Below are 14,272 nucleotides of genomic sequence, written 5' to 3'. Positions count from 1 at the left end.
GCTAGCGATGACCACATCCCAGAAAATAATATAAAACAAAAAGACTCAGTTTTTTCACTAAATCAAAACCGTCACCCTAATAGCACCATGCAAGTACCTTCACCACACGAACTGCAATGGTTCAAGAAGGTGGCGGACTACCAGTTTCCTTGAAGGCAATTAGGGAAGGGCAATAAATACTGTCCTTGGCAGTGATGCCCATATCTCATGAACGACTCATGAACGAATGAAAAAACAGCATTCAGGCTTTCTTAGTCGCTTGTAGAGGGTGTTTAGAGGGTGTACGCTTCAGCTGGCTTTGTGTGTTACTTATAAGAACAACAAATTTAGGTTTGGAACATAATACATACCAGAAGATGCATGCAAAGCCACATGTTCCTGGTAGGGAGTGTAATACTTGTAACGTTTGCCACAGTATTCACAGATGTAGCTGCCTGTTTCTGGAACAGTGAAATAAAATAGTTAGAACCAACCTCTCAGTTACTGTTTTTAGTATGAAAGCTCTTAAACACATCAAAAATAATAAACTATAGAAAAATACTACGATCCAGCTACCAAAACAGTTATAATAATGGTCTTGGCTGACGGTTGGACTCTTAACTTTCCCGGGATGGCAACTTAAAAATTGCACCAATTTGTCACTGGAAACGGGGAGGGGAGAAACAATCAAGAGCCACTCTTTTCCTGTGGCACTCAAGCAACGAAGTTATAATGTGCTAAGTAATGAAAATATCCAAGGGTGAAGAAGCTGCACTCCTCCAACAAAGGGTAATATAGCTGCAAACAGATAGATTTAGGTGGTGGAGGGACCATAAGCACCTAACACTGCATCTTTCCTTCTTGCAATTTACAATACATGATATAAATTTGAAAATGTTCTAATAATTGGTCTATTTAATTAATATGCTTTATACATAACTATAAAATTTACATTTATGATATAGGGTGGGTTCCAGCAATTAAAATGTTCAACTTTACAATTCAACTTAAATTGAAATACTGAGAGATTCTGAAGTTTGCAAATAACAACTGAATGAATAAAATATTGGCCCAGATCTTCCAGTCTGTCTCAGGATTGTCATACCCTGGAGGTACCCTGGAAGATGTGCTCGGGGACCCCGTGGAGTCCCAATGCAATGACTCCGTAGGAATTGTACAACCTTCAATTTCCGTTGGGCAATTACCGTATGTCTGGAACCCTCCAAAACTCTGAAAGTTACAGACTTTGGATGGTTCAGAATCACTTTCCAGAATGGTTACCCAGGAAAGATTAGGAGGATTTAAACCAGTTCTAACTGCTGGGTAATTATGCTACTGACCTGACACACACACCCCCATCCCCCTCCCCCACAACCACTAACCCTCACTACCACCCTCCCACTTACCGCCCACACCCCTGCCCACCCCTCACCTGCCTACCTACCCCCTCACGCACTTACCTTACACACTTACCTTCTCTTTGTAGCTTGTCAAATTGGCTTTCAGACATTCGAACTTACCGGTATATGGCAGCTAGTGCCGTAAAAAGGGGGTGTGGCTTTGCTTCCACCAAGGCTCCTGCATTATGAAGAAAGGACTCCAGGAGCAGGCACGTTCCACATTTCTCAGGAGGCCCGGTTTGGAAGTCCAGGCGAGAAATGTGGAGCTCTGGTGCAAGGTAAGTAAATAGGAGCAGAGTGGCAATCCCTTGGCGATTGCCACTCCTTAGAAGATTCAGCCCATTATGTTCTAGGCCCAATCTTCAATCAAATTTTACTTATGCTATAAACTTCATCACTGGGAGATTTCTTAGTTTACTTTCCTTTGGCTTACGTACCCTTTACATTTTTTCAACTGAGTAATTTTACTCTCGTCATGCTGCAGTTTCCAGTTTAGTGTTCAGCATTAGAGAAAAAGAGAGACAACAGACACCTAGTCATCGCTTTGGTGTTTGACATTTTAAAATATCCGTTAAAAATAAGTTTTCAACAAAAATCTGACTTGTGTTCAATAGGTCAAGTCTGGAATATGGGTACTTTAGTTGTTAAAAATTGGGCTAAAGCACCTGTAATGAATTTTTTTGGAAAATCATTTCAAACATTATTGCCACATTGAGGGATATTTTGATGACCCCGCTCTCTTCCCAGCAGCCAAACATAAACATGTGCTACTGCTCAAATCTGTCTTATATTATGCAGCATGAATAAAAATCAAGGCAATGTGATGTGATATCTTAACTTAGCAAATTGCAACAAATTGATTATTCCCTCCTGTGGATTTAGTGGACTGGACTGAGCGAGGCTGCTGCAAAATGTGCTGGATCGCATCATTCTGAAGAAAATTCAATCCATACAATTACAGCTAAAAGTGACCTTAATTTTACATAATCATAATATTTCAGTGAGGTGTTAGCAAATGTATTGGTGCTCACTGTGTTTTTAGTTTTCACGTTTAAAACTATATTAGACTATCGAAAAGCAAATACATCTAAGTAGTGTAGAAAGTTTCCCTGATCCAACATTAATGGAATTTGCTATCCACAGCACCCCCATCTATTCACATCATATTTCAAGATCACCTGTAAACAACATGAATATAAATAAATCTCAACGTTATTCTACAAAACTGCTACATTAGTGTCACTGAAAATATCAGAATATGGAAGCTATTCTGAAGTTTGCAATCCATGTTTTACATTACCTGTTGATATTAATGGTGCCATCACAGCCTTTTGTTTTAGTTACACATTATTATCCAATAATGCAACCCATCGCATTAGTTATTCTGAAATCATACAAGGAACCCAGGGAATGAGATGTGGGCTGGCAAATAGCAGAGGAAGAATAGAGGCAGGTATGGAAGCAAAAGTTCACAAATACCATTTTACAGTAAAAAGTGGAAGGGGCGGCTTAATACATGGGAAGTACTAAATTTCTGCCAATGCTTCACACATTTCACCCCTCTATGGAATGACTGTAGAGGAGCATTGGACAGAAAATCACAGTACTACATATATTCTGGTCACATCCTGCATTCAGGACAGTGGTACTGAAGCTAAATGAGATTATTTAATTCCTACACAGCTGGTAGGTCTATGCCTATGGAGCCAAGCCACTGGAGAAAGAGCATCCCTGGGAACCCTGACAAGTTAACAGCAGTGTCAATAATAGCTCCCTAACACCAGCCCCCTCCTTAGTATGTATGCTGGACACATGCCAGTTATAAAATTTAATGCACAGACTAAGCCTGGAGCTCTGGAAGTACTACGCAGTCTAGAATCCTTTCTTAGATTCTATTCTAATAACAAGGAGATAACTTGGAAAACTAAAAGCTATTAAAGATTCTCTTACATTCTGTGAAAGTTGCTTACGTGCTAACAACCTAAGGCAAATCTCCCTCCCCCAAAAGCCTCTCACAGGCAGGGTCCCTAAAATTTCAACTTGGCTGAGCATGAAGCACTCCTCCAAACACCCTTGACCCTTCCAAAGTGCATGGCTTCAACATGCATTTGACTATACAACCTCTTCTGTCAACGTAGAAGTACCACATAATGAAACTGCATGCAGACATCCTAAAATACATGTATTATTTTTCCAGTTAAAAAATAAATCATACTTGATCCAGGGCTGCGAACAGTTTCTTCCACTTGTTCAGTTTTCACCTCTGCTGGTGTCTCAACTGCATGATCATAAGGATCTATAATTAAGAAACAGGTTAATTAATTTATAGAACATCACAGTGCCAAAGGAACAGTGTTAACTTATACAACAGCTTTCCTAGTTCTCAGAATTAGCTTCTCCTTACAGTTCAAAGATGTTTTGGATGTCATTGCTAGGCTGTGCTCTTCCAGTGTTAGCACTACATAATAGTAATGTATCCTGAATTCACTGCAATATCAACAAAAGCAACTAAATAAAGTGAATCCCAGTATAGTCATAATTAATTTCATTGTTAAGATGAGCAATTTTAGTTTACATGTAAACCAAGAGTTTTAGTTAGTTGTGTGCATACCACAGCACTGCGGATCAATACCTACCATGCCTACAAAGTAAATGTCATGATTTAATTAGCAGCTTTCAGGGAAAGCTGAAGTGGGTCACCTTCACTTGACTGACTCTGAGTTTGGTTTGGGTGAAATAAAATATGCCACTGGGCCTGGTGAAACTGTTGACTGGCAAAGGAGATTAAAACAAGCAAATTTTGATGAATTAGTACAGGTGATCTGAGTTCAACAATAAAATAGGTGCAAATGTTATGACGTGGCAGATGGTGTGTGCTGGGTGGATCAAAACCACAAGGGAAACTTGATCACGTGGTCACAACTGTTTTGCAATTTGTATTTTATTTTGAGGCGCGTGCCCTGAATTCAGAAGTTTATAAGGCTACCGTGACTTCAGTGGTTTTTTAGAAAACTAAGTTAAACATTTATTAACAAAAGAAAGGATTTCAAGCACATACATAGGTCTACAAATTACCACCATAATGACTCCTAAAACCCCTAAATAATCTGGCTCCCAGTTACACCTCCATTAAGGCAACAGTAGAAAAACAAATAGATTTAAACAGACCCAGGCAAAGCAGCATGGCACCCTGGACAGTGGAATTCAAAGTGAGCTTGCTCAGCTTTGGTTCCTGTAGGCAGCAACTTGATGCACAGAGACTGGAGGCTTTTCACACTTGTGTTAGATCTTACAATGCCTTCTCCTCTGACACACAGCCTCATCTCCTTTATACAAGTTTCTCCCTTTTTAATGCAAATTCCATTGTTCCGATATGTCTTTGAAACTTAATACTAATTTTATTATTGGAAAAGTTATGAAAATATTTATATCAGTAACCTTTGGGAAAAATAAACACACTGTTTGGCTTAGCTTCTGACTACGTGTAACATCTTACCATCTGTTTGAAATTCAAACTACTCTAATTTATCTACAAATGCAAGTTTTCCTTATACCTCACATTCTAAAATTTCAGCCATGTTTACAAATTTAGCATTTCAAACTTAACTTCTTTTTGATGACTCAAAGCCTCCAGACCAGCTGTCTCCAATTCAATTAAATCCCATACAGAGAAACTATCCAAACCCCATTAACCTACCTTTACAATAAATCACAATAATATTGAGAATTATATTATTTTCATGACACAAATCACATAAAAGCCCATCACCCATGCAAATCTTTACTCTGCTCTCAACAAAATGAATCAAACTATAATCACATACTCTATTGTTTACACTACTGTCTGTTTAAATAATATTACAATTATGATGTATCTTGTGAATAAGGCAAAAGGCACTTGATTCCCTTTCTTCTTCCCCCTCTTCCAATTTTGATCACTCAGTGACAATATTAAGCATGCTCAGCTAAGGATCTAAATGATAATATTCACTACTAAGTTCACTTTACTCCATCTAACAAGGTGCCTCAGCCTTGAATGCAGAAGAGTACTGTTTAATGAAGCAGAGTGAAGATTTACATTTTCCACACCAATCATCCTCAATTCGAAGTGAGGCTGCTAATTTGCAGACAGTTTTGTGCTGCAGGTTCATGCACATAAGGAAATTGATTAAAATTATAAACATGTTATACAAGAATTATCTTAGAGTCAGAAAAGGAAAGACACTGTTATCCCTTGGATCCTCGAGGTGAAAAGCCTTTTACCCACAGAAGTGGTTCATGAGTGATTAGAAAGGAAAGTTGTTTAGAAACCAGCTGTGATTTCCAGTATTGTTCCTGGATTTTTCTTTAGTGCATTGATATCAATATGACAGATGAAAAATGGCAATAAACAAGTGCCTCCTGAAGCAGTGCAACAAGTTTTGTTTGCCACCCACAATTACTCTCACTCTCCCTGTTATATAACTGAAAAGTATGAAATCTAAATTTTACAGACAAAATCTATAATTTGCACATCCAAAATACACAGACAGTGAAATAATTTTCATACTGAACATAAGTACAAAAATTTCAAATACACATTTAATTTGCTATCCAGGGTGAAGCAATGTAATGCGGTTTTCAAATTTTTAAGAATTGCAGTATTAGTTTCCTATGATTCCAACGTTTCTTTTTTTTGTTGTTGTGCTGTTCATTTCAATTCTAGGCACCTTTTAACTTTTTAGTGCTGGCATGTATGCACAGCATCTTAAACAGAACAACTGTGCAATGTCTTCTGGGTTGCTATGCATTCTTGCACCTTAGAGGGTGCATTGATGATTTCTCGGTTTTAAGTAAGGCATCACTTTTTTGTTGCCAAGATTTCTTTTTAAATTCAGGTATTTGCAACTTTTTCTTGCCTTTATTACTGATAAAACGTTTTGATTTTAGGATTCAGTAGAATTTATAAATTGGTAAATTCTCCAACAAATCTGAAGTTGGTACTTATTTTAGCTTTTATGAGCTTGCCACAAGGCTATGCCCCTTTAATTTTGAAAATATGACTTTTCAAATTCCAACTGACTGGAAATTTTGCAATTTGAAATGAGACAGAACAGCCCACTTAAAAATGCAAGGCCACCTTCCAAGGTGAAGGTGAAAAAGCAAACATGACACCCTCAGGGGAGAGTAAAGAGAGGGACATTTCATATAATTCAAAGATCCATCAAAACTCATCACTATCTAAGGAAGAGACATTAAAATGCAAAGTGCTCAATATTGAAACAACCAGCTGCTACAGACAGACCCACTCAAAGCCCCCTGGAAATACACAATGAGTGAAGTATAACAGGCCAGGCTGCAGACACTGCAAGTGACACAGGTAGTGTCAAGAAAGTAAACAGGCTGTAAAGCTGCATCAACACAAACACAAAAATAGCTGGAAAAACTCAGCAGGTCTGACAGCATCTGCGGAGAGGAATACAGTTAACGTTTCGAGTCTGTATGACTCTTCATCAGAACTGCGTGCTCTCCCTCTCTTTCTTTTGGAAAGTGCTTACATCACCCGGTTCGAGAAGTGTACTTTCAGAAATCTACCAGCAAACCGAGATCTAGTAATAAGTGTAACATCTTCTACATCTGACCACATCCACGAAACCAGCTAGTCCAAATTGGCTGCAACATTTAACAATCTATGCTTCGAAGGCAAGCAAAGGATATTTAACTTAATATTCTTTTAACCTTTTTATTGGACTCTAACTTTTAATAGTTAAACATGTTTGATTGGCTCCTTATTGCTCAATGCATAAATAGTTAAGTACATACTAATTTGAAAAAAGGATATCCTTGTGAAAAATATACGTAAACCTTTGTTGTGATCGACCAAGGTGGTTGAATAGAGGGGTGTCAGATCACTCGTTCTCACCTGGTCATAACAAGCTGTAAGCATCATTCCTAATCCAGAATAAAGTGAAGCAACAACATTGCAAATACATACCATCTACTGCATGTAAATCCCGGTGTTCTTGGAAACAGCTGTAATATTTATATTTCTTGCCACAGATGTCACACATATACCTAAAATTCTCTGAAAATCAAAGGAGAAAACACGTCAATAAATTTGACAATTTCCATTTCCTTAACCAAACACAATGCCATAACATTAAGGAATTAAGATCTTATACTTCAGAACGTCACAAAATAGTATTTTTTTGAAATTACTACTGCAGTAGTTCTCTTCTATATTTACATTTGCTCATGAACATTTTTCTTGTTGGTTTTGCAGGAGCTTGTCAATCTTGTCAGATGTATTCATGGAGACCTGATCACGTGCATTTGATTATGTTACAACTATCAAATGACACTTGCCTATGATTTGAAAATGTTATTACATACACCTTATAAAGATCTGTAATTGAGTATCTTTGCACGCGCTTTCATTGTTGCAGAGAACCAACTGGTTGCCAGCAAGCAGGGGAAGCAAAAACGTGGATCGGAATTAAAAATACAAAACATGAATTTCACTTTTCTCCTGGGTTACAAGCACAAACTGAGATTAAACACATCTCATATTAAAAAAAATCATAGACACACAAAAAGCACTTGTATATTATGGCAGAAAGTGAGAAAATAAAAATTAAACAGAGGCTCCACAAAGCCTCAAAACTCTTTTAATTTCTCTTTCAGTTGATCTGAACTGGAGTAGGCTGCATTCAATACCAAACAGCCAGCCAGGGACTAACTATAATACAAGCAGTTCAAATCGTGTACTGAAGGGAAAAACTCAGCTCTAGTTCTTCCTGCAGATTAATCTGTTTTTTTGCTGGTTAACCTGTAGAATGTATACACAATCCAACTTAGTGCGCAAGGTATACAAAGCGTGTAGGCAAAAATAGTAGCTTGCTCTTGGTTTGCAAGTGGCAGTACACAGAAGGAAGTGGCAGTCTTCCTTTCCAGGAGGAAGATCAACTCACACCAGACTGACTAACATGATCCTATACTCAACTTTCTGTTTGATCTGAAGTACCTGTGTCTTGAATGTAAATTGGACTTAGAAGTCTCACTGGCAACTAAAGGACACCATTCTTTCTTACTGCTTTCCATCATTTCAGGCATTGATATTAAGTCCTCTGGGAGAGCTTAAAATAGGCTGGTTGTTACAAAACGTTACATGATTTGAGAATTCAATACAATCAGCACCATTGTTTAGTACCACAATGGTCCCTGAGGAAAAAATGAATACAGCTCTAAAATTTGGCTGCTGACTTCAACTGATTCAGACATCAACAAGGGTGAGCTACAATCTCAACTGCAGTAATGCTGCCGAATTGATACACAACTCAATTGAGCAACTTAAATGAGAGAAAGCAAGCTTCAAAACCCAGCAATTTCTAGACTGGGTACAGGAACTGGAAAGAAATTTGGAAAACCTTTAAGAAGAAAATTTATAAAAAACCTGATGGAGACTAACAGCAATCAAAATAATGAAACCAACAAAATTAACAGCAATAAAACAGATTATTCCAGTTGATGACCTTACATCACTTCCTCCATAAATTATGCCACACTTGCTGAGACTTTCCAGCATTTTCTGTTTTTCATTTCAGATTTCCAGCTTCCGCAGTATTTTGTTTTTATGTTAAAATTAACAAGTTCAAGATTTGATTCCAGGTGTGATTTATAGAGTGGAAGCAACAATTAGAGAGGTAGAATGGGTAGGGAAAGAGGATGTGGGGAGCTGTTTGATTTTCAAAAGGGATGGTAGGATGTTTACAACTAACAAGATAAATAGGGCAAGGTTATTATGTTTATTTTATCCCAAAAGGAAAGGCCATATTGCCAACATGAAAGATTTTCATAGTATGAGACAAGTAAGTTCCAAAAAGCAATGGGATTTACAGATGAAAAAGGAAGAAATATATTTAAAGAAGGATGGGACGTTTATCAGGGTGTGGCCGTATAAGATCCAAAAGATACAACGTGTGAAACAGACTTGGCAAAACAACCTCTAGCCGCTTTGCAGAAGTCTGATGTTCCAGTGACCAAAGTTATGTTAAAAACATTTGGAATTCCACTGTCGAGTGGGTGCCTGTGGTAACCTTGCTGGGCTGCCTACCTAAATATAAAATCTATTTTTTTTACAGTTGCCTTAAAGGGAGTGTGTAGTTGGGAGTCAGGTTAATTAGGAATTTTGGGATTTGTTATTATATTAAGTAATGGTGTAACTATAACCTTGTGTATGCGTTTTATTCTTTTCTTTGTTTAATTTTAAAAATCACTAAAGGCATTAGTAGACTCATTACTTCTGAATTCAGTGCACAAATCTTCTCATAATAAATTAAAATTGCAAAACTATTGTGATAGCGTGGCCAAGTTTCCCATGTGGCTTTGGTCGACCTGGCAAATACCACCTGCCGTTTCATAATGTTGACAACTAGATAAAATTAACCAGTCAGCAGGGTTATAAATATTGAACTGCAGCACTTTAATGAGCAAAGAAATTAAGAGAAACATTCTGAATAATGTTACCCTGACGTAACATTATTCAACAAGAACTGGGTAGTTTGGTCTCATCCAAAGCTGGTTGAATGACATTTAAACCTCAACGTTTGATATATTGCATTAATCCTGGGTGATGTTGGATAAAACCAGATACTTTTTTATGTGTCACAGAAATATTTCTTTTAATGGCACAACTCGTATTGTTCATTAATGACAATACATAACTTGAGGGTAATTCCAATGTGCCCTATTAGAAAGTCATATATTTGACTTCTTAAAAGAAAAATACAAGAGATTTTACTGTAAAACATTTTCCCTATTTGGAGCTGCTCAAGATACAAGCAAGGACCTAAAAAAAAAATCTGTCCATTGTTAGCAAAGCATGCCACTGAAATGATTACCTCTTAATTGATAAAATACATCTTCAAGAATGAAAATATCTCTCAAATTCCTCCTTTCAAGAGTTAAACTTAATGCTCTGCTACACTGTCCATAATTACTATTTTATAGTTATTCCTGAATTCAAAATCCAAGGGCAAATGTTTGAAACAAATGCATGTCCAAAAGCACGACATACATCATCGCTATTTGCAAATATTCAGCATTTCCACATCCATGCAGAATTAAATTTAAATTTATTCATAATGTTTTGGGAACATGAAGGATCAGTAAATCGCAGTCAGCTAGGAAAACTATACATTTCAAAATTAGACATTCTTCCAGCCGTGCAACAGCATGAAATCATTTAGTTACAGGAAGAGATAATAAAAAGCAAGAATGTCACAACAAGTAGCTATTATAAATAACGTATCACATGATATAGAACTGGAGAAGAGCAAGAATTTTATTAATAGGTTAGTCTGTGAATTCAAGGCGTCTTTGCCCCGACCTAGCTAAACAAATTCAAAACAAAATCTTTTCATTCCAGGAATCATGCAAATGTATAACTCCTACAGATTTCCAAGACCAAAAAGATAGTGTGTACACCTACAAAATCTATCTCTGTCATCCTGCCCACAAATAGAGCTAAACCTCAACATGAATTTGGCATTGACCAATTTTTTAAGCAAAAGATTATCTGTATCAAGTTTACTAAACTGAACTGATTGAAAATTCTTTCAATTTTCACAAGGGGGTAAAATAAAACACATAATATATTAAAAATCTAATGTCTGAGCACACTTCCATCCAACGTTTTGCATTGTGAATTTCTTTGTCGGCACTGATAATGAAAACAGTGAACCTAAGTTTGTCATGCTTATTAGATATCTCCCATCCTTTTGCTGTGCCACCATTGATGGATGGGTGTCGTAACTGTATTGTCTGATTGCAAAGGCAGTTCCCATTATAACTGTTGACAAAGGAATTTATAACAGAATTTATGTTAACATAAGGAATGTTACATTTTAGAACAGAGACAAAATTACACCTCCGTATCATGTTCCAAATATCCCTACCCTCTAAAACCCCTTCACCAGTAGAGTACATTAGGTTCTGACCACCCTAGTGTGCAAGTCCACAGGAGATTGACCAGTTGCCAAGAAACACAGGCGGCTTTAAGTGGAGGCAAATCAGCTAAACATACTTCTGCTTTGAAAACCGACTGGGAAAGAAGTTATTTTTAGCTTGCAGTTTTTACTGCGCTTAAATATTTGTTTGTGTATAGCCAGTTTGTTTAATTTCTCTCTCAATTTACTCAAACTTGCCCTCCATTTTCAAGAAGTCTTGAGTTATGTGAAGAGACTTTCATGGGTAGCAAACTGTTAAAAACTGGCTACAAAGGGAGTAAACAGTAGGGTTCAAAGCAGTTTCTCCATAATGGTTGGAAGTAGACAGCAGCATTCCACACGATTCAGTTCTGGAGCTAGTTCTGTTCATATCTGTGCATATCAATAATTTGGATGTACGCCTGAAGGGAGTTGTGCCAAAATTTGCAGATGATACCAAACAGAAGGCATAATTAATTCTTTAGAAGATGGGTAAAAACTGAGATGGGGCACAACGGGCCAAAATGTTGTCAATGGAATTTCAATGTCATTAAGTGTGAAGTGATACATTTTGGAAAAACAGCAACAGCAGATGAAGTTGACCTTGATGCTCTGGGGATAAAGGTTCACAGGAAACTAGCATGTAAGGTTAGTATGGCTGTTTTCAAGACTTTCGTCACAAGAACTACAGAACATAAAAATCTTTACAAGACCTCAGTTAAAAGTGCTGCATGCAGGGTTGGGACTCACTCTATAGGAAGGATATTGAAGGAACAATGCACATTCACCAAGGTATTGACTGCTATGAGGAAATACCAAAACAACATTTTGGAAATAGGGCATTTACCATTAGAACATTGCAATTTTTGAGACAATATGATGGAAGTGTTTAAAATTAAAGGGTTAGACAGTAGATAGAAGCAGACCGTTTCTAGCAATTAAGAGCTCTAAAGCAAGAGGCCAGATACAAAATTAAACATAGGGTAGAATTTTTCCTATGGCAGGCGGGAGTGGGCGCGGAGCCGATCTCTGCCCGCAATCTGCTGCGCGCCGCCATTTTACATGGGCAGGCCAATTAAGGCATGCGTGCGAAAGAGCGTAGCAATCTCCCTGAGGTACGGAGCTCCCTCAGGGAGATTAAGTAGACAATAAAACTTTTTTAAAAATAAAGTTAAAAAATTATTTAAACATGTCCCCTCATGAGCTGGGAAATGTTTGTGAAGTTTGCAAAATTTATTTAATTATTTTATAAAACCTTCAGGAAACCTCGCCCGTGGATGAATTTTCCTGAAAAACCCAAAGGCTGCTTGGGTTCTTCGCCTGACCGCCAACCTTAAGGTTGGATGGGCAACATTGTTAATAAGTTAAATTACTTTTTTAGTGGCCTTAATAGGCCGAATGAAATATCGAAATGACACGCTATGACATCGAGCCGCACACCCCCGCCCGCCGACGGTAATATTCTGCCCATGGGAGATTTAAAACAGAGTGCAGAAGAAACTGTTCGGCCAAGAGTTTCATTTCTAGATTCAGTGGTTGAATTCGAAACTACATTAATATTTATGGTTGAATTACATAGGTGGATGGAGAAAAAGCTGTTAAATGAATATTAGAGCAGGGTCAGCAAATGTGATTACAGCTATTCGCTCACGTGGAGGGTAAACTCTTATGAACTGGTTAGGCTGAATGGCCAGTGTCTGTATTGTAGCTTTGTGTACATATTTCTTTTGAGGAGCTTCTGGCTGTTCTTTGATTTCATTCTTGTTATTTAGTGCAGTAGACTTTTCCTTTGGTTTTGTCTCATCACCTAGGCGTATCTCTTGTACTCTCTTCCGCCTTCTTCCTGATGCTCTTTTTAAATCTCATTAGTCTTATTGTTAATTTATCTGGTCGACCGAGTCCTGTTTTAAAATAAACAACGAAGTTCAAAGCACAGATTTTCCCCTGTAAATGCTACCTTTCTGATGCTCTTTGTCCTTAAACCCAGCATCCAAGTGTGTTGACCTTACACTCGAGTGAAGCTGACCCTATCTTCGCCACTAACCGATACTGTCAGCCATCCATGTTCAAATGGTAGAGCAAAACAACGGTTATGAAGAAAGGAAGATATAGTACTTGCAGTACTTACTTGTCTGTGGGGAGCTCTCAGCTGACGCAGAGGAAGTTTCATTTTCTGTGAAAAGGAAACATTTTTAAAAATATATTCTAAATTCAGTCAGACCATAAATATATGCCCAATTATTTATTAAACCAAACTATATTGAAATATTTGGAAGAACAACAACAGCTGAATAACATCTTAGTCAAATACCATATACGTACAATAGGATAGTAAATGTATTGCAGTATGCCATTTTGAAACAGTCTGGTTGATGGATATCAAAGCTACACTATTACTGTAGTTAACCCTTTGAGTACTACAGGAGAAGTTTTGCTTCAAAATGAGTAATATGTTTACATCATTTTGATTTTATTCAACAAACATTGTCAATGAAGAAATGCTGTCAGGTTCCATAGATTCCTCTAACAGTTTATAAAGTTTAGGATTTGAACAACATAGCTTTCAAGATGTTAGATGACTAAGCATGTGCACATTTGGAAAGTTGTAAAGAAAAAAGTCACTACTCAAAGGGTTAAACCAATAAATGCTTAAAAAAATAAACATGTACCTAGGTGTGCTCTCACATGTGCCCGGAAACAGCTGTAGTACTTGTACTTCTTCCCACAGGCACCACATATATAGGCCCCTGAAACAAAGAAGGAGTCAGACTATATGCAGTGGCTGTTCACTGTTCAGGTGCAGTAAGAAATAATTTTCTTTAAAAAAAAAGGCCAAGTTGCGGAGTTTCATTTATTGTGAAAAATACAGCCACTAATTTCATAAAATACCTTACATTTATCTTAAACCACGTACACTGGCTCTTACTG

General features: G+C 37.4%; 1 protein-coding gene across 8 annotated transcripts in view; it reads right to left on the bottom strand.

Annotated features, from left to right (window-relative positions):
* The window catches only part of znf618 (zinc finger protein 618), a 130,478-nt gene that overhangs the window by 16,419 nt on the left and 99,787 nt on the right, over positions 1-14,272 (bottom strand). For 5 of the 8 annotated variants that reach the window (XM_078549795.1, XM_078549799.1, XM_078549796.1 and 2 more), the window contains 5 exons: positions 14,014-14,091; positions 13,473-13,517; positions 7,354-7,443; positions 3,595-3,675; positions 351-440 (listed from right to left, as the gene is read on the bottom strand). In XM_078549795.1, coding sequence (XP_078405921.1) covers positions 351-440; positions 3,595-3,675; positions 7,354-7,443; positions 13,473-13,517; positions 14,014-14,091 — 384 coding nt within the window. The remainder of the gene's footprint in view (positions 1-350; positions 441-3,594; positions 3,676-7,353; positions 7,444-13,472; positions 13,518-14,013; positions 14,092-14,272) is intronic. The other 3 variants (XM_078549798.1, XM_078549803.1, XM_078549802.1) reach the window with 1 other exon arrangement.

The sequence above is a fragment of the Cetorhinus maximus genome, chromosome 10 (assembly GCF_964194155.1).
Source record: "Cetorhinus maximus chromosome 10, sCetMax3.hap1.1, whole genome shotgun sequence".
NCBI classification, from domain to species: domain Eukaryota; kingdom Metazoa; phylum Chordata; class Chondrichthyes; order Lamniformes; family Cetorhinidae; genus Cetorhinus; species Cetorhinus maximus.
The sequence above is the reverse complement of the archived record's forward strand: the minus strand, read 5'-3'. Positions and strand labels throughout refer to the sequence as shown.